The sequence below is a fragment of the Ananas comosus genome, linkage group 13 (genome assembly GCF_001540865.1).
Source record: "Ananas comosus cultivar F153 linkage group 13, ASM154086v1, whole genome shotgun sequence".
Taxonomy (NCBI): domain Eukaryota; kingdom Viridiplantae; phylum Streptophyta; class Magnoliopsida; order Poales; family Bromeliaceae; genus Ananas; species Ananas comosus.
Genome location: NC_033633.1, coordinates 390,425 through 414,324, shown reverse-complemented (window position 1 = coordinate 414,324; position 23,900 = coordinate 390,425). Strand labels below are relative to the sequence as shown.

Genomic DNA, 23,900 nt, shown 5'->3' with positions numbered 1-23,900 from the left:
GTCATTTTCTAATGCCGTATTCCCAAGCTCAGAATGATTCTTCATGTATAAAATAAAATGGAGCACTGAAGATTAATTTCATCATTCAAAGACCCGTATTTTAGTCACATGTTTATGTTTCAACAATCACCACTAATAAAGTAAATGTTCAATCCATCTCATCTGCCCACTAGGAGTGTTTTATGGGACCTTGATAGTTACGCTTACACCATGAGGAGTGTTATTGCCTTATGGGACCTTGATAGTTACGATTACACCATGGACATAACTCAAGAATAGGCAATTTAATAATTAATAAATATGATTTGTACATCTTTTCAACCAAACTCAAGCAAGATGAAATTCTCATTCACAACCAATCCTATACTCTTGTATCATCAAAATATCAGCACATTAAAATAACCATATCCAAACCTTTCAAAAGTTGTCATGTTTAACATCCGGAAACAGAATACAAGCTTCATAGCAAACGGCATGGTACAATAATGTTTAGATGATCCAAATATGGGCTTTTCGTTATCCTATCCATGATGATCTTTATCTTGGACTGATAGGTTTTTCTAGTCAACAAAAGAGTGAAGCTTTTTGAGTCTTAGAAGATAAGAATGCAGTTGATAAATCAGAAAACCTAATGCAGTGATTCGCTAGTGATTTAGCTTCTCCGATATCTGGCACGATACCTGCAGTAGATATCGAGTATGAAAAGGCGACCAACAATGAGCTTACGAATATGGAAAGTTGACTTATCAACTGTATTTTCAGAAACATTTATGAGGTTGCAGCATTACTCCAACGAAACAAAATGCACAGGATAAGTATATACACATGCAGGCTGCAGCACAGTTCGAAAAAGCAAAAGGGAAAAAGAAAAACTAAATCATTTGCTATCCGAAAATGAATTGCTCTCGATATCCCTTTAGGGTCGCCGAAGCGAAATTACTTCGTTCGCTGATGACACCTCATTTGATGTAAAATTCTGCAGTTCGCAAACCTCTGCATGCATGTTGTCTTCGGGTGTAAAATTATATAGCAGCCTGACAAAAGAAAATTTTCTTTCAGAAAGGCGCGCAAAAACTGGAGAAAGGATGAGAAAAATGCAAGATTTGGAAGCAGTAAAATCATGCCTTATGTGATTATTATGTGGTGTCTAAAATGGTAAAAATTTTCTTCTAGTCTTGTGAGTCACTATTGTAATTGAAGTTTGCTGTTACAAGGTACTATCCTTAGCTAAATCATAATAGTCACAAAAAAGGTACAGAACATACCTGAATCATAGAGCATTTCGAAATGGTTACCTGCACTTCAGTAGCTTTTGACCTGACCATTTGATTATGATAACTCTCTAAATTTTATGTAAATTACCAGACATAACATTTTTTAACTTTTTGACAGGAATGGTTGATTCTGACAGTTGATTTCTGAAATCAAACAACCGTGGTGTTATGTGGTCAAAATAACATCTGTGTACTTTTATCAATTAAAATAAATTTCTACTAATACATGTTGTCTGTTTAACGCCACATGTTTCACCTAGGGTTGTGAAAGAACCAACTGTTCATGAATACCTCGCATTTTGCTCAGAAAAGGCCACCTTGACCTTGGTTTTGTTCTAGAACAAAATCATCTCAAGCAGCATACTCCAACATTGCAAAACTTCTGTGAACACTAACATGCATATTGAGTTTTTTAATAGGATCATACTGTTCAGGAGATCTTGCCGCTAAGATAATTAGTAAATCCAGCTTGGATCCAGGATTTGGAGCTGGAGTTTGAGGTCAGCAGTAGTTTGATTCTGCTCAATAGAAGGAGGCAAGCTCGAGAACTGCATCAACTCTGTCTTGCTCTCACATCTTTACTGCCTTCAGTTCTATGGAACAATATATATAACTTGATATGCAAAACATAGTTGAAAATAAGCAAACACAGACCATCAAGCATGATAACAGAAAGACTTTGTAAAGTAATATGGATGAAATTCGTGTGTTAGGAAAATTTTAGTCCACTAACATGTCGCTTACTTCTCTTTATAAGTGTGCTTGTGAAGGCCAGCACATAACAGACGAGGTGAAACAAATATTCCATCTAGATTTTTGAATCATGACATTGACATAAGCACCGTACAAATACTAATATTCTCACAGAAAAGGTGTTAACTACATTAACAGATGGCCAAAAGATGTATACATGTGTAACATACCGGCAATACAAAATCAGGTGCCTTCACTGTCATATTCTTGTTGACATGCCAAATTTTGGCTTCTTCTCGGCAGGCTTGAGAATTTGGAAAGAGCACATCAAAGTTTCGTCAACACTCATCATTGCACCGGCATTATCAAATTCACCACAGTAATTAGGAGCTGAAAATATTGTTACTAGTTGCCTATCAGCAAAAAATTCATAACCATCCTCCACAACCTGCAATTACATAAATACCTGAATATATTTAAAGAAAAAATTAAAAATACAAAACGTAGTATATATACTAACATATATAACCGTGCAAATTATCTATTTACAGACATATCCCTGCAAAATCTGAACTTTCATATAAGCCATTCCAAAATTCTTCTCATACATAAACCTTATAGTAACAAAACTGACGCTCTTCAACAGCATTTTCCACAAAAATGAACACCACTCATGAATTTGATGGTGCCCCAACTTAAGATAAGGCAATCCATAATGAACTGCATTTTACAAGGGGTATGTCTGAAAATTCAGATTTTGTATGGGTATACATGTAAATAGATGATTTTGTAGGAATATGAAGTAAAGAAACTATATCTTCTAACCTGGTGTGCGCGACAAACAAGATCAAGATCATGCTTTGACAGAAATTCGGAGACTTTATCTGCGCCGAAAGTGTAAGAAACTCCTCTATCATTCATTCCCCAACCATGAATGTCTCTACCAGGATCTGACCAAAGCAAATCGCATAATAAACCCGTGTCCGGTACATCAGTTGGTCTAGTCAAAGTCTTTATTTGATCCAAGTTAGATAAATCAGGAGAAAGGCCGCCATGCATGCATAGGATTTTATCGTCAATTAGGGCAGCAACAGGGAGACAGTTAAAGCAATCGGTGAAGATTTTCCACAGTTTCACATTAAATCGCCGCTTACATTCATCATAAAATCCATATATTCTATTTATTGAAGCACATTCATGATTTCCCCTCAAAAGGAAAAAGTTCTCTGGGTACTTGATTTTGTATGCAAGAAGTAGACATATTGTTTCTAAGCTTTGCTTTCCCCGATCTACATAATCGCCTAAGAACAAATAATTGGCTTCAGGTGGGAAACCCCCATATTCGAACAACCTTAACAGGTCACTGTACTGGCCATGAATATCACCTGAAAAGTAATAAAATGTTGGGACAACTAACAAAGTATAGATGATGATAGTCAGAATGTATATTAAAAAAAAAAAAAAAGAAAACTTTTTCTTATTAAGCCGAAAAATTTGGTGGCTGACCAACCAATGCATTCAAAATGTCATAGCATGGAAATAATTTGCAAAGCCCAATTATATCCTTGTATGCACTAATAAAAGAAGTACTCAGGAATTCATAGCGAATACTACTAACCAATCTGATTATGACAAAGCAGACAATGTGATAAGAATAAATTCTTCCAAAACACTACCCGTCTTCATACTGAAAATAACCAAGGAAAACATTGCATATTATAATTGTACCACTTCAAGGAATGTGAAAGCTTCTCTGAAGCAGTGAATACAAAGGGCTGTTAGAGAAGAACAAAAGGTCAACTCATGAGTTCAGATAGTGAGAAATAGTCTCTCGGCATGCGAGGATAGAATTATGCACATTTGCCCAATCCCAAGTCGTAAGATCACATATGGGTCAAGACATCTGTCTCTTTATGAGTAACAAACAAAGATCAACTGGCTCTGTTTGGATGTCGGAATAGGATATTCAATGACAACCTATTTTGTATGAAGATTTTCTTAAGTGATTAGAATCTAGAAGCTTGATTTTTTGCTCCTTGAAATGCATTGTCATCACGATTTAGTAGCATAACATATTTCACCCACGAAATGATTTTTCTTATTCTTATAAAATAACTTAAACGCTGAATATGGTATTCATTCTAGACATGTGATCACACCACTCATTTACCAAATACTACATACTTCTTGCACAAATCAAAGAGATATCCTGAATAAGATTGCTGATGCATCCAAACATGGCCGAAATCACAAAAATTTGCAAACTTAACCATCCAAACTGTAGCGAAAAGGCTTACACCTACTACAAATTTGAAACATCGTTTCTACTCAATTAATCTCAACTAGCTCTAGCCCAAATTTGCACGAGAATGATTGTTTCTTATCAATTATTTGAATGGAACCGCAATGTTCCAAACAGTACACATTTTTATGATGTTTTCTAACTTCCATTCAGTCGCATAAAGACCGATCGCCAAGAGCCATTCTACATTGTCTTGCAGCATTAAAATAATGCGATGAAAACACGATACATCGAAGTGCTTCTCGACTTCAACAATTTGTATAATTTCCACTTTAACAAAGATTCTACATGCCCTGCAATTTCGCTTGTTAGCATTTCTTTCAGCATACCAAACTCAACAAGGAATGCCCTTTTCCGTCGAATGATAACAAAAAATGCTTGTTACAACTACCCTTTCAGCATATGATCCTCACTAACATAAATAAATCTAACAGAATATACACACGAGGCACATAAATTATAAAAAAAGCCTCTCTTTTTTTGTGTGTGTTTTTTCTCAATGCTTACGATCAGAAAACTAAATCAACTAACTTTCAACTTCTTCTTCTTCTTCTTTTTTTTTCCCTTTTTTCGGTTTCTGATTCCAAATTCCTAGTCCCCCAAACCAACAACTTCCCCTTAAATTTATCTAACAGATCGTAAAAACTCAATCACGAGAGAATAAAAAAGGAGAAGAGAGAGAGATAGGGGGGGGAGGAGGTGGTTGGTGAGAGCTAACCGCAGATCTTGAGGGGGGCCTGGAGCTCGAGGAGGTTGGGCTGGGCGAGGAAGATGTCGCGGGAGGCGAGGCAGAGCTGGCGGATCTCCGACTCGGACAGCTGGGCCTGCTTGCCGGTCCTGCCAGACCGCACCTCCACCAGCCTCCCGATTACGTCGTCCACCACCGCCGGATCCATCCCCTGCCCCCCCGCCGCCATCGCCGAAATGCGATCCAAATTGGTACCACTACCTACCACAGGGACCGGACAAGGACAAGACTCCACTGGAGCCAGGGTGGCTTTATTATTTTCTGGGATTATTTATTTATTTTAAAAAAGAACTTCGGGTTATGGGTTCGGGTGGCCATCTGTTTGTCACTTTGTCGTGGGGTGCATTCGGTATCTCAGACTCTCAGTGAGAGATTAAAAAATAAAAATAAAAATAGATTTGTCGGATGTAAATCTAAAGACCTGTTAGATCGGGCCTGAATCCAATTGGGCCGTCGAGAAAAGTTTTATATTTGGGCCGTGTTTGTTAAATTGAGGCCCGGATTTCTTACGAATAAAATCTTACTTTTGGATAATAAGAGCGATTGAATCCGACGTACGTCACGTACGTGATTCGAGTTGGTTGGAGAACAGGACGAGTTTTCCTTTTCTTTTCCCGTATATTTAATTTAAACTATTATATTAGTAGGCAGTATTCGTTGTTCTTTTTCTGCTTTAACACTAAGAACTAGTTTTGCTTCATTGTTGGGCTCTCTTCTAATTTCTAGCATAACATAACATGAGTCTCTCTCCTATCTCTCTCCTTCATGCTCGTTCCTCTTCGACCAAGAGCACGTCGACGGGGCTGAACCCGGTGGTGTACGGGGTAGCATTTATGGTGCAGGTAGTGGCAGCAGCTATGCCGGTGGTGGGGACGGTGGAGGTGAGCATGCCGAGCGTGCCTTTCGCGCCACACTCGTTCTCGCAGGGGCATAGGATGGTCAGACCTGCAGTGGCGATAGGGGTTGGCGGCGGCGCAGTGGCACCGTACAGCTACCATATAAGGTGTACGGCGCCTCCCAATGGGAGGGTGGTGCCGCCAGGGTCCTATATGGTGTTTGCAGTGAACCAGGACGTGCCCCAGCGTGGCCGAGTAGGTTCAGCTTGTGCTTTAGAATAGTGCTCGGCTAAGTGGGCCGGCTGACTTGGTATAATTTTTATTGGTGGCCTTGTATGATAAATATAGAATTTGCCGGTTTTGGATAATGTATCAAATTCCTTTTGTACATCTCTAAAGCATTAGAGTTGAATTTATTGGAGTAATATATATATATATATATAAAATTAAATGGGTGGACATGTTCTTGGACAGCAATTTGATTGGTTGTGTGATGAAATACATTAATGCAGCAGGAAGAATGAGAATCAACCCATATATTGTGATTTGTCATTTCTACAAACATCTTACATGCAAGCTAGATAGCCACACACCTGCCCCTTGTTTGATCTTATTACTGAACAGCGGTGCCGCTCCTTGACGACACCATTCCAGGTTTAGCCCCTTCATACACAGAGTCATTCAAAAGGGTGATTATCTAACACAAATCCTAAGCTGCAATCCGAAAAACAGAAAAAGGAAAACCACTTATTTTACTCAAAAATGACCAAGCCACCGTAGTTTCTCAGAATCAGAGTGCAGAGCAACTTTCTTTTTCTTCCTTTCCAAAAGAAGAAAGAGTGAATACCTCTCTTCACAGCGAAATAAAAATCTCTGCAGCAACAAGCATAAGCCACAGAGTCTCAAAGAGACCAAAACCAGAATATGACACAGGGAACTTTGAATCTCTTCAAGTAGGTTTCATTTGTCTATGGACAAGAGGGACATCTGCTCCTCTATGGAGCAGTCAACGTGGCAGGAGCAACGACATGTGGCGGGGATGAGGATAAGCCCGAGGCCGCGCTGCTCCCAGGAGGACGGGCCGGAGCGGCGGGTGCTGCGGTACTCGATCGCATCCTGGAGGATAATATTACCTTGTTTGTCAATGCAGTGGAATAAGCCGAGAAAGAAGCGGCCGTCCTCCACCCCTACCAGCATCCGCCGGAATAGCAGTTTCCTTAGTTTCGTCACAAGCGGCGAGTTGTTGGCACCGGAACCTTCTTCCGGCGATGATCCTTCCATCGCTTTATTTACTTACGACTCCCTTCTGAAAAGTACAATTCTTTGTAAATTAGTATGTGTTTATGGTTTACCATTCCATTCTTTTGTAAGTAGAAATCTTTGCCAATAATACGATAAGCACATTATTAGAGAACAAGTTATTGCTGTTTGGCCTTGCAAATGGCCTCAAGCTACTAAGTAGTAGAAAAAGCAGAAGGGCAATTACTGCTAATGAGTCTGTCCTTTTTTTTATAGCAATCAGTTCACCTCCAGTAAAGGTTCTCTAACCTTCTTAATTTTACAAGTTGAAGTTCTTCAAGGAGCTATTTCTATTTATCGATTCACATTTCGACAGTTCAATGTGATAGAAGAGATATGACAAACATATAACTTCAATTAAACAAAAAAAGAAGGTAAGGAATAAATAGCTCAAATCTGAGCGATCGTAGGGTACATATCTCCTTCTGGAATTGTGGAAAGGTTGTGTTATGTCTCGTTTGTTACCACATGTACATGTTGTGAACATTACAATGTCTCAATTGCGACGTATTCTCTGCCGTCCCACCGAAAAATGAGAAACATATTTCTATATGCTTTTGCCAAAAACTCCGTTGTTCCCAATAGCATTAGATCACCCTCAACACCAAACGGACCATAAAAGACAACAAATTTCACTCTTTCTACACATATTTGCCCCATACTCTTCTCTTCCTACTAAACTATTGTTTACGAGTGCATGGACACTGGTCATAGCAGATTCTAATTGCCTGATAATTTGATATGCAACATAAATGTAGATATATGCACAGTTAAGAAACGAAAACAAGGAATGAATAGATCAAGCATGATGAAGACAAGAAAAGCGTCTTTGTAGCATAAGAAGTATCACCGGAAATCCCAAGCATAACATTATAGAAATTTGAGAATGTAAAGGAAGCCAAATGTCAGGGACTTAGAAAATTCTGTGGCAGCCCGGTCCCTGGCCCAACTCTACTAGCAAAAACGGGTTGAATCGGATTGTCAAGGAGACCCAAACCCAACCCGCTGTGAGAAACTCAAGGATTGCAAAACTGTCATGAGTTATGGTGTGACTCTTGAGCCTTTAGCTATTATGAGGGCTCATTATGTATGAGTTAGTGGGTGTGTTGAGGGCTAGATTTAATGTACCTAGGAGCCTATAAATAGTGGGGTTGGCTAAGGCCAAAACACACAAGAGATGATGTGTTTGTATACTGTAATCTCTTTTTCTAAGTAGTGGAGTACTTAGCTTTTTGAGAGAATCTCTGCCTCTTTCTTTTGTTTTTTCCCTTTGCATATTTAGTCGTAGGATGCGAAGATCCGGGCTAACAACAGGGACAAAGGCTTGTCCATCTCTGCGAAGAAAGGTGGGCGCCGCACGGGCTTTGCGAACGAAAACGCTAAGTTCGTGACACAAAGATCTTATACTTCTACTCCGCAAAGCTCCTACTAAGAAGGCAGTAACTGACAAGGATTCTGCTCATCAGCAAGAAATCATACCTCCAAATTAGAGAGCTACAACAAACGTTAATTTTTGATTTGTACTTCAAAGATCTTCTAAAAGTTTCATAAGTTTATATGACATGGATTCAGATCATCGCCCCTCGAGTTTTACTTCTTATATTTACAAGCAAATGCAGAGGTTAACAACTAAAAGCATCAATTTCTTAAACTAATGTTCTAAATATCAAAAAGACTAGAACAAAGTAAATTTAATTATTCAATGCTTATTGCAGAATAAAAAAAAACACTATACGAATGAACAAATCGGGACCATTTAGAGCTTAATCTTTAGATTGAAAGAAGAAACCAAAAAAAAAAAAGGAGTTTTCTGAGGCCAAAGCATACCATTCCTAAGGTTTCATAGTATGCCATGGTTTCAAATCATCATAAAAAAAAGAAAGAGAGAATATAAATTGATGGAAAGTTGATCTTTTGAACTAATTATTGTTCTCTAATTCCTATCAAGGCCTTTGTTATTGCAGTATGCCTTGTAGCATTGTTATATGCATCAAACTCATTAACTGAGTTTAATCTCAAACCTTTTTCACATGAATTCCCCTCTTAATATAGAAGAAAGAATAGGAAGCGACAAGAAGTTTTGTTTTTATTATTATTTTTTTTAATCTTATGCTCAAATTGTTAGCAAAGAGATCGATCGAAGTTAGGGTTTCTAACAGCAGCGAGAGAAAGAAGAGAGGAGACGAACTCACCGAAACCAATTTGTGTTTTATGGGGTCAGTCCGCACCGGAGGTCTCAGCCTAAACAGAGGATTTCGTCGAGTGAGACGATTGGGGCGGAGAGGGTGAGAGCGAAACGCAGGAGATGGTCTCATTACGCGGTGCCAGGGATGCTTTGGGCGAGAGAAATGTAGGAAAATATGTACGGAGACCCCTCAACTGCACAATTCTCAGAAACTTGTCCCCTCAACTTTTTTTTGTAGGAAAATATGTACGGAGACCCCTCAACTACACAGTTTTCAGAAATTGGCCCCTCAACTTTTTTTTTTAATATTAAGAAGTTCTTAACTTTTGATTTTTGGAATTGAATAATTTTAGCTATAAGTAAATAAAAGTTTAAATTAAAAATTTTAACTTAATTAAGTGTAAAAACTCATAAAAAATAAATAAAGAATACTTACCAAAAAAATTAAAGTTGCATTTTCAAAAATAACTATAGTTTTGCAGGTCTCTATACAGTTTTACCAGAAATGTTGAGAAGTAAGAATATATGCCATTTTGAAATAGAGTGCTAAGTTCAATTTTTTTTTCATTAATATTCTCTGAAGTCTTAACCTCTAATATATTTAATGTAATATTTTAGTTAATTAGTAATTATATTTTTTTTAGAAATATTAAAGTTACCGGAATTACACCTGAATTAAGTAAAAAATATATATATACTTTTTATAAATTAGTGGCTATAAATCAATTTTTCTGCCCTCATTTTTTTCCCCCTCTTTTTTCTTTTAGATTAAAATTTTTGAGCTTATCCTACATCAGTATCGCGTCAAAAGATATAATCCTTATTAAGATATAATCCTCATTGGTGAGTATAATCGATATTGGATTACAGGTAATTTGACTAAAATTAGCCAAAGATGAGATGGAGGAAAGATCAAGGATGTCAGAGAGAGGTAGAAGGTTCGGGTTATTAAAAATATATATATATTAGTTGTCCAAAATTGTACTTATGTCGGGCGTTTCCAAAGTTTCTCCTTATTAGTCCTTGAAATAGAAGCACAATTTGGGACCAAATTCTATCCACCCAGCAAACGCACTGGTAAATCACTTATAAAGTGGCAAGACAATTGTTACAAACATTTGTTACAAAGCATTCCTTACTATAAAGTGGCAAGACAATGCATATATATATATATATATATATATATATATATATAGTGCGTGCCCCACTCACATATTTCCCACATGCCGCTGCTATTACTCGCATGTACTACATAGCGTATTTCATAAGATCTATACTCGATACTAAGCGCCACAGTTACCACAGAGCTAACTTATACTTGGATCAAGAAACATTATCCTCCATATCTTCATCTTCTTCCGATGAGTTAGAGATCCCCATCACCCTCCTCTTCACACTCTTGTACGAGTACCTACTCGCCAAATACACATACCCACACAAGTTAACGGCATTTATAACGGCCAAAAGCCAATAGAAGAGATCCAAACGGCTTTCGTTTAAGCTCTTCGCAAACCAGCTTCTGCTTTTGCCGCCCCAGGACGTGACATGATCAACAATGATGATCAATAGGCTACTTAAAAAGCTCGCCGCACCTAGCACGCTTAAATAGAAGGCTATTCCCAGACTCCTCATACTATCCGGGACTTGGTCGTAGAAGTACTCTTGTAAGCCTACTAAGGCGAAACCGTCGCCGAAACCAAGTATCATGAACTGCGGGAGCAACCAGAACACGCTCATGGCGTCCGCCACGCCTGCGTCGAGTCGCTTCTGCTCTACGACGGCTGCGGTGGCCATTGCAACTACGGAGAATAGCATTCCTATTCCGATTCTTTGGAGCATGTTTATCCCCCGCTCGTTCCCGGTCGTTTTGCGTAGGAAGGGGACAAGGATCTTGTCGTAGAAGGAGACGCAGAGAATCATGCCGATGGCGGAAAAGGAGTAGACGAAGGCTGGAGGGAGCTCGAAGCTGCGGACGAGCTTGCGGTCCATGATGCTGGCTTGCTTGATGAAGAAGGTGGAGCCTTGCGCGATGCAAATGCCGAGGGGAAGGGAGGAGAGCCAGATGGGGATCATGGCGAGGACCTGCTTCGTCTCCTCAACTTGGGTGACAGTTGCAAGCCGCCACGGGTTGGGCTTCTCAGCTGCGGCCGTTGTATCTTCCTTGTGCTCCATGATTGCGGCTTTGTCAAGAAATCTGAAGAAATTTTGTCTTTCAATTTTAACTAATTTAGAAAACTTCAATCTACAAGTAATTTCATCTTTGCACCTAAAAAATATCAAAATTATCCGTTAACCTCTCTAAAATGCTTGATTTGTTTTTCTATGTGACAAGCTCTCTCTAAAGAATCTTCTAGAGTTAAAACGAAAAAAAAAAAAGACAAAAACAAAAAGAACACTCTTTTGCAGAACTCTAAAAGTTAAAGGAAAAAACAACCACTTTTGAAGCTTTAGGAGGCTTACTGTAATAGGTGAAAGCAGATGATGTATCCTAATGCATAAATTGTGGGGGTTCTCCTTTTTTGATTTCTTTTTCGAGAAGGCTCCATTGTCTCACCAATATAGTCTAATTTATATTCTTATTGAAAGAAACAGATAGCAAGCTAACTTTTTCTCGAAAAAAAAAAAAAAATCTCACCCGAGCTTATCAGTATGCATTAGGAGTTTCTTCTTACTCTTCTCCGGCTTCGTAATCTCGTACATCTCTGCGGCATCCTCCGGAAGAGCAAGCCCTCTCTTCGTCACCGCCGCAGCCAAAACCTGCAACATCGGCACCAACGGGCTACCCTCGGGCTCTCTGTACCGGTAGTACGGCCTTCCTGCCAAAAACACTGCAAGCGCAAACACCATCACCGCGGTGAGCACGATAGCAGCCGCCCCCCAGCTCACCTTATCCTGCATGTACACGATGAGCGTGACGCCGAGCATTAGGCCAGAGCACAGGGCGCAGTTCCACCAGTTGAAGTAAGACATCTTCGCCTTCCTCTCGCCCGCATGGTCGTCGTCGAACTGGTCGGCGCCGAAGCTCTCCAGCGAGGGCTTGTGCCCACCAGTGCCGATGGAGATCAGATACATGGCCGTGAAGAATATGGTCGAGTGGATGTGCAGGGATCGGTGGCACGTCTCTGCGGCGTCGCAGGGTTTTAGGCTTGGGGCGAGTTGCGACAAGGTTAAGAGAACAAGACCCTGCAAAAAGAAACAGAAATTACACATGAAGGATTTGGTTATCGATTGAAAAATTTTGAGAGCATCAAGAAATTTGGAGAGAGCCAACTAGATATTGAAACCTTGAGTTCAATCTACTAGTCAACATGTCGAGCATCTAAACCCAGCGCACAGGAAATTTTACAGTTAATCTGGCCCTTCACGAAAAGAACATCTTGGCTGGCTATCAAATCGCTCTTAATGGTTGGGATGTGCCCCACACTATGGATGGATAGCTTAGTTCATCAATATACAATAGTTTTCGACGTACTAAATTTACAGAGAATCTGCACCTCACAAATGCATAACGTAACATATAAATGAAAATGAAATAGAGAGGCAGGGCTAACCAGTATGTAGATGACGGAAGAGCAAAGAACAGTGGAGAACCTCCCTAGGTACGCATCTGCGATGAAGCCGCCAAAGAGAGGCATCAGGGTGGTGACCCCCTGCCAATAGTTCACATTCTTGGCCGCAGTCTTGACCTCCTGGTGCAGCACTCTAGTCAGGTATATGATCAGGTTGGTAGCCAGCCCAAAGTAGCTCAGCCTCTCACTAAACTCGATCACTGCCGCCAACACAGCATTTCGAAAATTAGGACCAGTTAGTGGAATATTTCAACAAAACTTTAGAAATAACTGATAAATTCATGCAAACTTAAAAAAAAACTTTATGTATTTTTACATTTCAGAAACCATGCAGAAATCTACCTTCACCAACAAAAGTTCTCAATTTTCAATCTCATTGGTATTTTGCACTTTGGTATGATTTACAGTAGCAGCTGCGGTGTGCTTCGTAACATTTTTATACATAATTATAGAAATAATTTTTTATTTGACCGCTTTTGTTCTATATTTTAAAAACTAAAATTCCAAAGTCCAGGCATTTGGCTAGTAAAAAGTTTGAAACTTTTGCAGCAGTAGAAAATAACCAAACATAGAAACAAAAGTCACAATTCTAAAAAATGTGAAACTTCTGCGGCAGTAGAAACTAATCAAACACAGAAACAGAAGTCACAATCCGAAGCTTCTACATTTGCTTTAGTAAGAAGCTACGAAGGTCCTATAATCTTCTTCGAATAGCTCTACTCAAAAAATATTTGTGTAAATAACTCCGATCAGGCCAAAAGAGCCCTAATTCTGCTACAGTAGTAAATTATGACTGGTTTTCAACGTTACCTATTATGAAAAGGGCTGCTTTCCAAGCTCCAGTTGAGGCTCTGAGAGGAACTCTCCCCATGTGATCAACTGATGAATCATTGACCCATATCTCCCCTTCACCTTGTGAGCCTTCTCTCTCTATCTTATTGGAGCAACCTTTCTCCATGAAATGTTACAAGGCTGGTGACTTGGAGTACTAATGAAGAGGAGAATGGAGATGAAGATGATGAGCAATGTATAGGAAAAGAGTTAATCAAGTTCTTTAAAGGTTTGGAGTGAAGAGGAGCTTAGTGTATGCTTATATAACATTCCTCAGAGTGACCAGCTCATTGGTGATAAAATCATGGATGTAATTATCACATGCAGAGAAAGAAATTTTCCCTTTCTCTCTCTCTCTCTCTCTCTCTCTCTCTCTCTCTCTCTCTCTCTCTCTCTCCCACTTTAGCTGTCGTTGTTATGAATCGAATCATCCTAAAGGAAGACCCAATGGAAAGAGACTTTACTAGGGTCTGGGTCAAGGATTAGTGTTAATGCTAGCCACTTAATGGTAAAATGCATAGGCCGTATCTACATAAAATGCGAGGGTACTTTTCAAGCCACTTGACTAATTAGCGGAAGGGATTAAAACCAGGAGATAAAATTACTACAGCCGCTTTTACATTATACAAATTTTCTCCAGCATGCAGGTACGAAAAATTTAATTAATTTGATGTATTTTACGAGAAAAGAATATGACGATCATAATAGTACTACCGTATCAACGTCAGCAAACTTTGTGAGCAAAGTATTTTCTTATTAAGAAATAGTTAAGGAGGCACAAATCAAGTTATATCCGAAAAGCTGCTCCAATAATTCACAGACCTCTGTGCATTATTCCTGCCATAATTGCCAGAGAGAGGTGCCTAACTCTTTTCTTCTTTTTTTTTGCGTAATAAACTAGTTCTTTTATCTTTATTCTAAATATTATCTCTTATTTCTTTTGGTATTTAATGCGCATAAATTCATAGCACAAATATACTATGGACTAATTACCACTCTATAGTGGAGAATCTACTTTAATGATCTTGAGTCTACCATCGACTATTAATTAATAATCAGATAAAGTGGCACTATAAATTTTTCCTACAACAAACATGTGTGTTTACAATTGCTAATTTGTTGGAGATGACACATACATGGTGAATGATGGCTAATTGACCAATTTTAAATATGTAGTTTCATGATATCTTACAGTGAGGTGTGTGTTTGTTTGGGTTACGTAACTACACTAGTTTCTACTTTGTTTTCCTACTTCAATTAATAGCTTTACTTGCATGGATTTAACAATTTCAAGTAGTTGAGCTTTCCATCCATCATGGAGCAGCAATGTATTAACCCTATAGAAGTTGGTTGCAGATGAAAAAAATGTAGCTTATTTGGCCTGACTAGAGTGTAGTGTTGTTTGATAAAGTGAAATTTAAAAAAGCTATTAGAAGAAGACCAAATTAATAAACTCTCAACATATTTTCCTGTGGCAAAGTAAAAAAACACCGCAATTGGAGTTTTTAGCTTTTGACTCTATAAGGCTACCTGCTCGCATGTACCACGTGCGAATAAAGCATGTACTGAGGTTAATTCCTACATGAAAACAATTTAACAATGAGATCATGCCACTTTACTTTTATTTTATGAACATGTATTAGATGACAAGTTTCCATCTCTATGTAACTTCCAAATTGTTCTGCTTTATTAGTCAATCCTGGCTATATGAAGAAGGATACTCAAATCTCAAAAGCTACTACCCTATGTTAAAATAACGTATACACCTCAATTACTTATCCACCGTTAGTGGCACACTTGCATTCCTTCATCCTTTTGACTTTTCAAAAATGTTTAGCTCCTTCGCAATGACCGTTCTTGGTGGAACCATAAATTGGATATATATTAGTGGAGCTCCTATCTAGCACCTGAGAAACATGATCAACAAGCATATATTTAGACTTTTCATCCATAGTTAGATCTTTCGTAATGCCATTCATTTTACTAAAATTATTTATATGACAAGTGATTATATTGCTTTGCTTAGTGCGGCAATTTTGTTCTTTTGTGACTTTTAACCACTAGAAAGTCAATTTGTTTCAGAGACCATAAACACTCTTTGTTTTCCCTTCGTCCTCTTCTGAGACCGAGACGCGGGTTCAATAAAAAATTTAGGTATCTTGGACTCAAATCTTAGGTCTAAATCTGAATTATAAGTGAAACTATAATCAAGCTAAATCCCTATAGAAACTTTGCTAATTGTTTGTGAGCTTATGACTAAAGCATGACAGTAGGGAAATTTTATTCCTAGGGTACCAAAAGTTCGCATCAGCTTTTTAATCAAGCTTCCTGAGGAAGAGTCTACTAGATTTAACAAGATGTTCTAGAAAATGCTAGCTGAGTAAAGCCATAGGAAGAAGCATAATAAGTCCGACAATTCTTCAGTAAATCTCGACGACTTGTGTTGCAGGTAGATATAGGTTAAATTGGAAGCACTATTTTCGGGCCCAAGAAGTCTTTTTGGCTTCCCTTCCATCCAGAAGTTCTCAACTTTTCTGCTCCATTTTCTACTTTATCAAGAAAGACATTGTTTTAGAAGCCACGCTAAACAGACACTAATGATCACTACTCCATAGATGATTGTGATGTGAAAGCTAGTTGAAGTAGATAGAAATGTTCTCACCTTATAGTAATTACAATTGGTGAGTGGATGTAAAGCAATCTATGCTTCAAGTATAAGGATTAAGTGGATCCACATGTCAAAAAGGATTAATTGGATTCATCCATTAAGCTTTTAGTGCGCAACCAAAGCTTCCAGATGGCCTTTTGAAAGCCTAATCACAAACCCAGATGGTAATAGCCTTAGCTCTTACCACACAGAAAACATGCAAACATATGCTTCCACTAATCTTTAAATTGTGGCCACACAAATTCTTAAGATGTGAGATTGAACAAAGGAAAAGGAAGGTGTTCGAGTCAAAAACAGAAGCTTTCTCATTGACCACTAAAATAGAAAAAGGCATACTACTGACCTCCTAACAGGTGACTGACCATTATTGAATTCCTAAAGCTGCTAGGGGAAGTGACATCGATATTCCCCTACTCAAGATAGCTTTTCTCCTTCATTTTCATATTGCTTTGTTTAGTTATTAAACCTAATTCATCCAGAGATAGGATTTAAAAGCCACGTCCAATTTACAGATTGGAGAAGGAAATGAAAATTTTGTTTTAATAATTTAATGCAAAGTTTGTATGTCTTAAAAAATAAAAAATAAAAAAAAACCCAAGTTGAGCTTGTCAAGAAGTCGGGCCTTACGGCCTAAACTGCAATTTATCATTGTACTTGATCACAGTATCATACTCTTTACCCTGACCTCCTCATGTACATTGTTTTAGTCTACCATTGTTTGTGCCAAAAACATCTATTCTGAGCACTTTCGCTTCAGGCACCCACAATCGAACTTCGTTGGAACATTTTTGCTTCATTTCATCTTTTGAAGAACAGTTGTAGCAATTAGGAAAGAGAACTAATAAGTTAACTTTGAATTATGAACCAAACAAAAAAGAAAGTAATCTGCTTATACCTTCACGTGAGGACTTTTTTATAAAATAACCTTTTAAAATTTTATTATTTGCGAAATAACCTTGCCAAAATTATATTTAAAAAACTAATCTCTTAAAGACGGTGAATAGTTCACCGCCTTCACCGCTTTCCTAATTTCTCAAAAAAGCGGTGAATTATTCACCGCCTTTCACTTGTTTATTATTTTTTTCTATAATCCTAACAACTATATAAATATTTCAACAAATTACATATAATCTTAACAATCTGAAAATTCTAATCATCTATCCATACAATCCTAACAATTAAAAAGATCCTAATAATCTATCCATACAATCGTAATAATCAAATATCACATATAATCTTAATAATTTGAAAATCCTAATAATCTATTCTTACTACATTAAAGGAGGGTTTGGGGGGCCTATAGGGTGACACGTGTCCCCCTCCCCTCCCCCCCAAACCCTCCTTTATTCTCTCTCTCTCTCTCTATATATATAATTTTAAATTTTGATATCAAAATTTAAAATTTTGATACTTTCAAATTTTAAAGTTTTAAATTTTAAATTTTATATTTTAAATTCTAAATTTTAATTTTAACTTATAATATTTATTTCCAATTTTATAACTTCAAATTTTAAAATTTTAAACCTCTAAACTCTATGAAATTAATTAATTTAATTTTATTAATAATACNATTCAAAAGTTAAGGGGTTCTCCGTACATTTTTACCCAAAAAAATAAAAAAATAATACTACGAGGAGAGAGAAAGAAGAGAGAGAAAGGGAGGTTGGTGTCGTTGCATGGTAAATGTCAACCAGAAAACGCGTTGCATGATATAATTTTTAAGACTATTTTGTGGTCAACCGGTCAACGCATCGGGATTAGAGCTTTATTTTTTTACTTTTATTTTTTTGTTTATTTAAGTTGTCTGTGGGTCGTAACTAGGGTTGTGAATTGCGAGCCAGTTCGTGTTCGGCTCAAAACGAGTTCGAAATTAAATAAGAACGAGCTAATTTCAACTCGTGTTCGATATATGCATTAATTTAGTACCTGTGGTTTAAAATGTATCAATTTAGTGTCTCGTGGTTTTATTTTTATTTTTTTATTATTCTCTTCAGTAATTAATGTAAAACTACAAGGCTGATATTTGAAGTTTATTATTTAATATTTAATTAGGAGAGATAATATACGACTCACTGTCCTTCGACTTATAATGATATTGTTCACTAGTAATAGTAACTCGTTGAATCCAAATCATTTGTCCAAAATGCTAAAGCACAGTTATTATTACTAACGTCCATAGATTTTTATAAGGAAAAATTTCAAATACCCTCTCGTGGTTTCACACTTTCTCACTTTAATACCCTGTGGTTTAAAGTGTATCAAGTTAGCCCCTGGGATTTCGCACTTTCTCACTTTAGTACCCTGTGGTTTAAAGTGTATCAAGTTAGTACCCTGTGGTTTCATTTTTCTCTTTTCGTCGGCTCCTCTGTTAATATTTCGTTAAATTATATACAAAAAACTTCAGATACCCTACCTAGGTTTATTGAATATTTATTTTAGTACCCTTTACTTTTAAATTTGTCACTGATTTTTTTTTCCTCCGTTAATATTTCGTTAAATTATATACAAAAAACTTCAAATACCCTATCTAGGTTTATCGAATATTCAGTTTAGTATCCTTTAGCTTTAACTTTGTCACTGATTTAACGAAAAAATTAGTAAAATGAATAATAAAAAGAGAAAAATAAAATCACAGGATACTAACTTGATACACTTTAAACTACATGGTACTAAGTGAGAAAGTGCGAAACCACATGGGCTAACTTAATACATTTTAAATCATAGGATACTAAAGTGAAAAAGTGTGAAACCACATAAGGGTATATGAATTTTTTTTTTAATAATTCAATCATAACTTCGTTCTCATCCGATAAGAGTATTGAGCGTCACATCGATGACATTTTCACATCTTTCATAGTAAAAAATTTTCAAAGAGCGCATGATGGGGACAAAGGGAGATGGGAAACAAGCGAAGAGCACAAGTTAAGAAAGGGAGATGCAAAGGGTACAATCAATCAAAATAAAAAAAAACACGAAATAATCTACGAAACCGACATTTTAAATTGTTAATTATATTGCGTCATTATCAAAAATATTTTAAATTCTAAATTTTAATTTTAACTTATAATATTTATTTTCAATTTTATAACTTCAAATTTTAAAATTTTAAACCTCTAAACTCTATGAAATTAATTAATTTAATTTTATTAATAATAGACGTAATAAATCGCGTAATAAAATTTAACATGACAGATTTAATTTAAATTAAGTAAAATATCGTTGTATAAAAAAATACATAATTTAAATTTCTTCAAAATTTAAAATTTTAAATCTCTAAACTCTATGAAATTAATTAATTAATTTATTAATAATACGCGTAATAAATCGCATAATAAAGTTTAACATGATAGATTTAATTTAAATCACGTAAAATATCGTTGTATAAAAAAAATACATAATTTAAATTTCAAGTGAAAAATTTTAAAAATATAGTGTATATGTGTACATATATATAATTAATTTTATTAAGCAATTTCTTCTACAAATTTATTTCCCTTCTATCTATTGATTTTTTTAAAATTATTTTGATAGATTTATCTCAAATCCTTCTCACAGAAATCTTTATAAAATAAAGTGATGTATAAATTTATTTGCGCATATACCAATTTTAATGACTTTTATTTAAATAGATTTAACTATTAAATTATTTTTCTATCATTTTTATTTAATTAATAATTAGACTTATAAAACTATATAAAAATATGAAAAAAAATAAAATTTATTGTAAAAATATTTTTAGATCCGCAGCATCGCGCGGGTATTTCACTAGTATGTCAATATAATCCTAACAATCAAAAAATTTTTAATAATCTATCCATATAATTCTATCAATCAAACAAAAATTCTAATATTCCACACACAATCCTAACAACCTCACTTTTTTTATTTCCCGTATAATCTACGTACAATTTTAACAACCTTATTTTTTTCTCTTTCCCAAAAAATTGTGAAGAAGACATCATTCACCGTCTTTTAAAAATTATGAAGAAGACGGTGAATGATTCACCGCCTTTAAAAGACCTTAAAAACTTTCAGAATACGGTGAATGATTCACTGCGTTTTGAGAGTTAATTTGCCAAATACAAATTTGATAGGGTTATTTCGCAAATTATAAAATTTTAGATGATTATTTTGTAAAAAAGTCCTCACGTGATTTTCCTGATCCATGTGAAAGGCAAGACTATAAGTTAAAGGTAATGGAGGCTTACTAAGGAAGAAGCTGGCAGTCGTAGGAGAGGAGAATAAAGCCGGAAGATCTGATCACATGCTCGACTCAATATCTTCATCTTTTATCATGTAGTTAAATTAGGAGCTCTGCAACACAGCTCCTCTTGAAAGCTAGCTATCAAGGAAATAAAAACAGTATCTACTATTTAGGAAGCATTTGGAAGAGAAGCAATACATTTAGTACTAACACAAACAAATAAGAAATTCAGTTTTGGGTAAGAGAACAAAAGACTCTTATTACTTTTTTGTATAAGCAACTTAACTCTTAAGAAAGAAAACATTTATGCACAATTGCCGCAAAACTGTAGAGATGTTGTGGGAAAACAGCATTGCTACAAACTCGGATCTTTTTAAACTGCCAGCTATATGGATAGGATCCCACTAAAAGGTTTTAGAAGCTTTTCCCAATTTGTGACTACATTTCGATAAGGAATATGCAATCTGAACCCAGTTTAGTTGAATTTTTGACATGATTCACCTGATAATAGTTTTTGTGAGAAAGTTGCGTATCTGAAGGATATAATGAAGAATTAAAGTTTTGACTTTTGAAGGATAGAAACCCATTTTCCAAAGGAATGAGTTAACATGCTAATAACGTTTGGTTATGTGGGTTCCATAATGGACAACAGTTATTTCTCTTTATATAACCAAAGAAAAGAGATAGTCCCAATAACATGGATGTTGTACAGGACATACCAATATTTATGACAGTACATTAAGACCTATAAAGTCAACCAGTTAGATGTTTTTCATGATATCTCAAACAATTTGGAGCATCATGAATAATATAACTGCTCGCATTAGCTATTACATTGGTTAGTGTTCGGTTCTAGAAAGAAATCCTGGCACGAGAAAGTGTAGTCGGCACCTGATTTCTAATTATATCGGTTGTTCATGTGATGGACCCACAAATACATCCCAGGTCCTGAGATTGCATGAGATCATATTATAGTATGTTATCAACAGATTATTAGGCAGAAATATGTTCCAAGGAATCTAAATCGACAAACAAGTTTAAGCCCTCGAGGGCTACTACTGCATGAGGAGCTCTCTAGATTTCAAGTTACATCAAGTGGAATAAAATACCTTGGTGCTAATCAAACAGGGGAGACCGCTAGCACAACACGTTAAATAACTTTAACCACTAAACCATTTAGGAAATATGATCCAAATCCAAACACAGTTTGTGCATTTGAATACAACAAAGCAAATTTTCTACTTGACTCTACATGGTAACATCATGTCTACAAAGTTAAACCATTTCACAAGGTTAAACCATTTCACAACACCATTGCAAAAGCAAGATTGAAAGCTAGAAGAATCAATTCTTTTTCCTCCTTTTCTTCTGATGGAGAATCAATACAAGAATCTGAACAGGAATCAGCATAATGAAACAGAAAGTTCCCAAAATGAGATGCACATGCAAAGACCTGGACCTCAATCTTTGGTGGGGTGAAGTGATAGACCTCAGACGTAGAAAGATCTAATCATCTAATATACTATGACACAGAAATCATACGGATATATAGTCTCTGAAAGAGAAAGAAAGAACAATGTTCGGGATAAGTTCTCGTAACTGATAAATAAACCCAGAATGCAACAATTCGTTCACTGAAAGAGGAGAAAAGCATCTTCACATAATGCAGATTCATAAGCATCTGGCTTTTTTGGGACGATAAGAAAGAGAAGTAATAACAAATTATCAAACCTACCAAATTCCTTTTGAAAGAAATTGACACAAGAGGATGAAAAAGGACATATTCTAATCCCCCACCCCTACCCACACCCCACCGCACCCCAAACTTTTTCATCCTTCACAGAAGAACATTGACTAGATGATACGCCAATCAGATAAGCCTACATTATTCTGACGGTATGGGCAGTTACTTGAAACATGAATAAAATTGCAACTCACATTCCGAACTGAACAGAAGAGTAAAAATTCTGAAAGAATTAAGATAACAAACATTGTCATATATCAATCACCATATCTTTTGTAGAAAACGTCAGCACAGGCAACAAAAAGGTAGTATCTTAAACATCGGAAAAAAAAAAGCCACCATCATCTCAAATAAAGGAAGAAGATGAATTGAGATGTCTACAGCCATGGATAAATCTTATCTTATACATTAGACGGCGTTCTTAATTTTCTCACAAATAATGTACAATGGGTTGCTTAGTATATGTTGAAATTTCAGTGATTACAGTTGCGAAAGAGTAGTGCTGACTTTTCAGAATCAAATGTCGACATCATAAAACAGAGTTACTAATCTACTCCCAAATCTGATTTAAACTTTCGATAGGATGCAGTTTTGGAAAATTAAAGTGGGTCCATGGATTTCAATAGAATTCCTAAGTTTCATATATATATATATATATATACACACACATATACATATATGTATATGTATATGTATACATACATATATGTATATGTATATATCTAATGATCCATTTCTAACATAGTTAAGTGCTTACTAGTTAAGATATCAGCAATTTCATCGAGCTCAAGTCCAAAGTTCATTTAATTAAAAGGATGAGTCTAACTTCAACATATGTATGTACTAAAGACGTCAATCAATATAGAAAATAATGCTCATTCAGAATAAAATGATTGTTTCAGATATAACGTTTTTAAATAATAGAACTCATTACATGATTGTAACAGCTTGGTTACTGCGGCATTACTACAGGCACTAGTGATCATAATCATTGACAACGCTTTAAAGCAAATAGCAATAACCTAAAGAAGAAACAGAACAACAAACTTGGAGATACTGACACCAGGTAAAATTGAAACAGGACACAACAAAACCTACATATTGAGATACCAGAAGAGAAATTACGAACTGGAGAGCTCGCGAGATGATCGATTTGCCCGCGCTAGTTTCAGCGAACAAGACGATCTTAAAGATGGAATAATCGTGCTCTTGGTCCACTCTCTGAGCCATATCCCCTCCGCACTTCCCTTCAATATGAGAGAGAGAGAGAGAGAGAGAGAGAGAGAGATCAAAACAAGGAAAAAAATGGAATGGGGAAAAATAAATGAGAGAGAGAGAGAGAGAGAGAGAGAGAGATCAAAACAAGGAATAAAATGGAATGGGGGAAAATAAATGAACAAAAAAAAAAAACCTGATACAAGACCCGATCGAAGGAACGCAGACAAAAAACGAAAAACGAAAGACAAAAAACAAGAAGAAAACAGATAAAAAAAAAAAAATTGTTCTAAAATGGTGGTGCTGCTGATTTTTGGCGCCGGATCGTCTCT

At 36.3% G+C, this 23,900-nt stretch overlaps 3 protein-coding genes across 10 annotated transcripts; all 3 read right to left on the bottom strand.

Moving 5' to 3' along the window:
• Nucleotides 373-5,259, bottom strand: LOC109719049 (serine/threonine-protein phosphatase PP1-like). 6 transcript variants are annotated; one of them, XR_002218595.1, is made up of 5 exons: nt 4,988-5,253; nt 2,793-3,352; nt 2,198-2,415; nt 1,566-1,867; nt 718-1,034 (listed from the first exon to the last, which is right to left on the bottom strand). XR_002218595.1 is itself a non-coding variant. In XM_020245556.1 (4 exons), exons 1-3 carry the CDS (start codon nt 5,184-5,186, stop codon nt 2,227-2,229), a joined length of 948 nt encoding a protein of 315 aa, XP_020101145.1. In that variant the 5' UTR covers nt 5,187-5,253; the 3' UTR covers nt 373-680; nt 2,198-2,226. The 6 variants fall into 6 exon arrangements, 4 of the variants coding, with proteins under 4 accessions (XP_020101145.1, XP_020101143.1, XP_020101144.1 ...); XR_002218596.1 differs by having other exon boundaries at nt 1,702-1,867; XM_020245556.1 differs by lacking the exons at nt 718-1,034; nt 1,566-1,867 and adding an exon at nt 373-680.
• LOC109719051 lies at nt 6,373-9,504 on the bottom strand. The gene is made up of 2 exons (XM_020245558.1): nt 9,345-9,504; nt 6,373-7,159 (listed from the first exon to the last, which is right to left on the bottom strand). Exon 2 carries the CDS (start codon nt 7,132-7,134, stop codon nt 6,814-6,816), a length of 321 nt encoding a protein of 106 aa, XP_020101147.1. The 5' UTR covers nt 7,135-7,159; nt 9,345-9,504; the 3' UTR covers nt 6,373-6,813.
• Nucleotides 10,393-23,833, bottom strand: LOC109719073 (protein NRT1/ PTR FAMILY 5.6-like). Of its 3 annotated transcripts, XM_020245590.1 has the most exons (8): nt 23,765-23,833; nt 23,452-23,600; nt 20,614-20,747; nt 15,504-15,644; nt 13,717-13,894; nt 12,889-13,106; nt 11,973-12,520; nt 10,393-11,531 (listed from the first exon to the last, which is right to left on the bottom strand). In XM_020245590.1, exons 5-8 carry the CDS (start codon nt 13,862-13,864, stop codon nt 10,661-10,663), a joined length of 1,785 nt encoding a protein of 594 aa, XP_020101179.1. In that variant the 5' UTR covers nt 13,865-13,894; nt 15,504-15,644; nt 20,614-20,747; nt 23,452-23,600; nt 23,765-23,833; the 3' UTR covers nt 10,393-10,660. The 3 variants fall into 3 exon arrangements, with proteins under 3 accessions (XP_020101179.1, XP_020101178.1, XP_020101180.1); XM_020245589.1 differs by lacking the exon at nt 15,504-15,644; XM_020245591.1 differs by lacking the exons at nt 13,717-13,894; nt 15,504-15,644.

Bases quoted from the DNA above. Each gene is read 5' to 3' on its own strand.
- LOC109719049 (XM_020245556.1), bottom strand. From the start codon at position 5,186: ATGGCGGCGGGGGGGCAGGGGATGGATCCGGCGGTGGTGGACGACGTA. The intron at 3,353-4,987 runs GTTAGCTCTCAC...ATTACTTTTCAG, and splicing joins GGCCCCCCTCAAGATCTGCG to GTGATATTCATGGCCAGTAC. The intron at 2,416-2,792 runs GTTAGAAGATAT...ATGTAATTGCAG, and splicing joins TTGTTTGTCGCGCACACCAG to GTTGTGGAGGATGGTTATGA.
- LOC109719051 (XM_020245558.1), bottom strand. From the start codon at position 7,134: ATGGAAGGATCATCGCCGGAAGAAGGTTCCGGTGCCAACAACTCGCCG.
- LOC109719073 (XM_020245590.1), bottom strand. From the start codon at position 13,864: ATGGAGAAAGGTTGCTCCAATAAGATAGAGAGAGAAGGCTCACAAGGT. The intron at 12,521-12,888 runs GTTAGCCCTGCC...TTCTTTTTGCAG, and splicing joins CTTCCGTCATCTACATACTG to GGTCTTGTTCTCTTAACCTT. The intron at 11,532-11,972 runs GTGAGATTTTTT...AAATTTCTTCAG, and splicing joins ATGCATACTGATAAGCTCGG to ATTTCTTGACAAAGCCGCAA.